The sequence below is a fragment of the Cicer arietinum genome, chromosome 5, assembly GCF_000331145.2.
Source record: "Cicer arietinum cultivar CDC Frontier isolate Library 1 chromosome 5, Cicar.CDCFrontier_v2.0, whole genome shotgun sequence".
Classification (NCBI taxonomy): Eukaryota; Viridiplantae; Streptophyta; class Magnoliopsida; order Fabales; family Fabaceae; genus Cicer; species Cicer arietinum.
This window is the reverse complement of record NC_021164.2, coordinates 72,641,380-72,644,069: the sequence shown is the minus strand read 5'-3', so window position 1 is coordinate 72,644,069 and position 2,690 is coordinate 72,641,380. Positions and strand designations below refer to the sequence as shown.

The window sequence follows — 2,690 nt, the reverse complement described above, 5'->3', positions numbered from 1 at the left end:
TTAACATTTGCAAAAAAATAGAAAAATTTACTATGCAAAACAAAAAATTGAGAACAATTTTGCGTATCGAAAATAACGATTATTCAATCGAAATTTCTGATATGTAAAGCAAATTGAGAAAAAAAAAACGAAAAATTTCAATATAAATAATAAACTTGAGAAAAAAAATTTCATATCAGAAATTTTAAAAACTCCAAATTTTTTATATGTAAAATGAATTGAGGAAAAAATTTGCATATTATAAATTTCAAAAACATTTTTGATATTTAAAAAAAAAATTAACAAAAATAATTTCTCAATTCAAAATTTTGAAAACTCAACTTTTAGTATGTAAAAGAAAACCGAATAAAAAATTGAGAAAAACTTTTGAATAACAAAAATTTCAAAAATCAAATCTAAAGAATACTTTTAAATTCAATAATACATTTAACCTAACAAAGTTAATATTTGTCATTCGAATTATAACTTAAACATATATTTAACAAATACTTTATTATTCCTTAAGAATCCTAAGAATCCATTTGAATAAATGAAGGTCAATTTATAGTACACTCTATCTACTTTTTCTTTAAAAAACTAGTGAACGATGAGACTCTCTTAATTATGGTCAGAAGAAACGGTTGAATTAAACCAACAAACCAACCTTCTCACTATAATGTTACTGTATCTAGTGATGGGTTTCTTTTTTTGACAAAACGTGTATGGATATCTTAATGAGCCGGTATCTAGAATAAGATAGTTTTTTATTTATTTATTATTTTTTTTTTAAAAAATATGATTGTTTATTTCAATGTTAGTATTTAGGTTTAATTATAATTTTAGTCTATTTATTTTCATTAATTTATAAAATTAGACCTCTATTTTAAAAGCCGACAATTTTAGTTAATCTCTTTAAATTTTAAACTAAAAAAATGACGATTTTACATATTTTAAATAATATGACATGATTTTATGATATAAAATCATCTATATGCATTAATTATTTATATATTATTTATTAAATTATAAAAATATATTATTTTTAAAGTTAAAAGTTAAATTTTTAATAAAATTTATTACGATTTCATAAATATTAATTATTTTATATTATTATATCATTTTTTAAATTATTTAAATGATATTATGTCGCTATTTTTTATTAAAAATTTAAATTAAATTAATTACATAAATTAATAAAAATAAAAAGACAAAAATTAAAATTAAACATAATATTTATTTTAATACTAATATTTATCTAGCGTAAGATGATTAGTACAAGGTGAAGTATGATGCAATTTTCAATAGGAGTAAAATTGTCAAGAAAATAATTTATTGTATTGGGTTGGGCCAATCCCAATCGATCATAGACTCCATTTTAATAATATTACTTAATAAATCTACGGTTGATTATGGTGATGATGTGCAAGAGCTTAACAAAATTCACGCCAAATTTTTTGAAAGGTATACACTTCACTTAACGGACCATTCACTTCACATCGATGACATAGTTTATATGTCAATTTTTTTATTTGATATATTTATACTTTAATTTTTTCATAAAAGACAATCTCCCACTGATTTGAACGTGTAAATATTTGTAGGTGGGATATTTACGATGTAATTTGGATTGTTTATGTGGATAAAAATCACATCATCTAAATATTAAAATATTCAATTTGAGTTGGATTGGAGATCTACCATTGGGAATTTGATATCAGTATTAATATTTCACAATGGAAAATACCTCAACTTTCATTCATTCATTTTAGACATGATTGATGATAGAGTGCTTACACGCCACACTAAAAGATCTCTTATGGAATTAAATTTTAAATAATTTTGCTAAAAACATTTTATACTAAAAAATGATAGAATTTTCATAATATTGGTTGTTGACATAATTAATGAGAAAGTATCCCCACACACATACTAGAGTTTATAAATACACAACCTAGGTTCAAAGTAATTAATTGTCTAATCTCTCTGCAACAATATTTGAACATGACTTCCCCTACCACTAAACGAGTTTCAGAATGTTTTATCAAGCCAATTCATCCTATCAAAGAATCAAATCAAATATGTTATTTAACAGGTTGGGATATTGCTATGTCATCTATGCACTACATCCAAAAAGGATTATTATTTACAAAACCAACACCACAAAAATTCATTGAGAAACTCAAACACTCTCTCTCTATTGCACTTTTCCATTTCTACCCTCTTTCTGGTCGCCTTGTCACCCACAAAAGTCAACACCCTCATTCTTATACAATTTTCATTGATTGTAGTAATAATAATCCTGGAGCTAGATTCATCTACGCAACTTTGGATGTGTCCATTTCCCATATCCTCTCACCAGTTGATGTTCCTCCTTTTGTTGACTCATTTTTTGATCTCAACAAAGCAACCAACCACGATGGTCACACCCTTCCACTTTTATCAATTCAAGTCACTGAGTTAATAGATGGTGTTTTCATAGGTTGTTCCATGAATCATTGTATTGGTGATGGAACTTCTTTCTGGAATTTTTTTAATGTATGGTCTGAGATATTTCAACATGAAAACGATGTTCATGTTCATGTTTCTCACAATCGTTGGTTTCCAAATGGTTATGGTCCACCAACCAATCTTCCCTTCAAACATCACGAGGAGTTTATCAACAAATATGAATCACCTAATTTTAGAGATAGATTCTTCCATTTTACGAAAGA

General features: G+C 25.3%; 1 protein-coding gene across 1 annotated transcript in view; it reads left to right on the top strand.

Annotated features, from left to right (window-relative positions):
* The first annotated feature begins 1,857 nt into the window (after window positions 1–1,857).
* Window positions 1,858–2,690, top strand: part of LOC101513395 (uncharacterized acetyltransferase At3g50280-like) — a 1,778-nt gene continuing 945 nt past the window's right edge. The window contains exon 1 of the mRNA XM_073368348.1: window positions 1,858–2,690. This exon is cut by the window's right edge and continues 945 nt beyond it. Coding sequence (XP_073224449.1) covers window positions 1,981–2,690 — 710 coding nt within the window. The 5' untranslated portion in view covers window positions 1,858–1,980.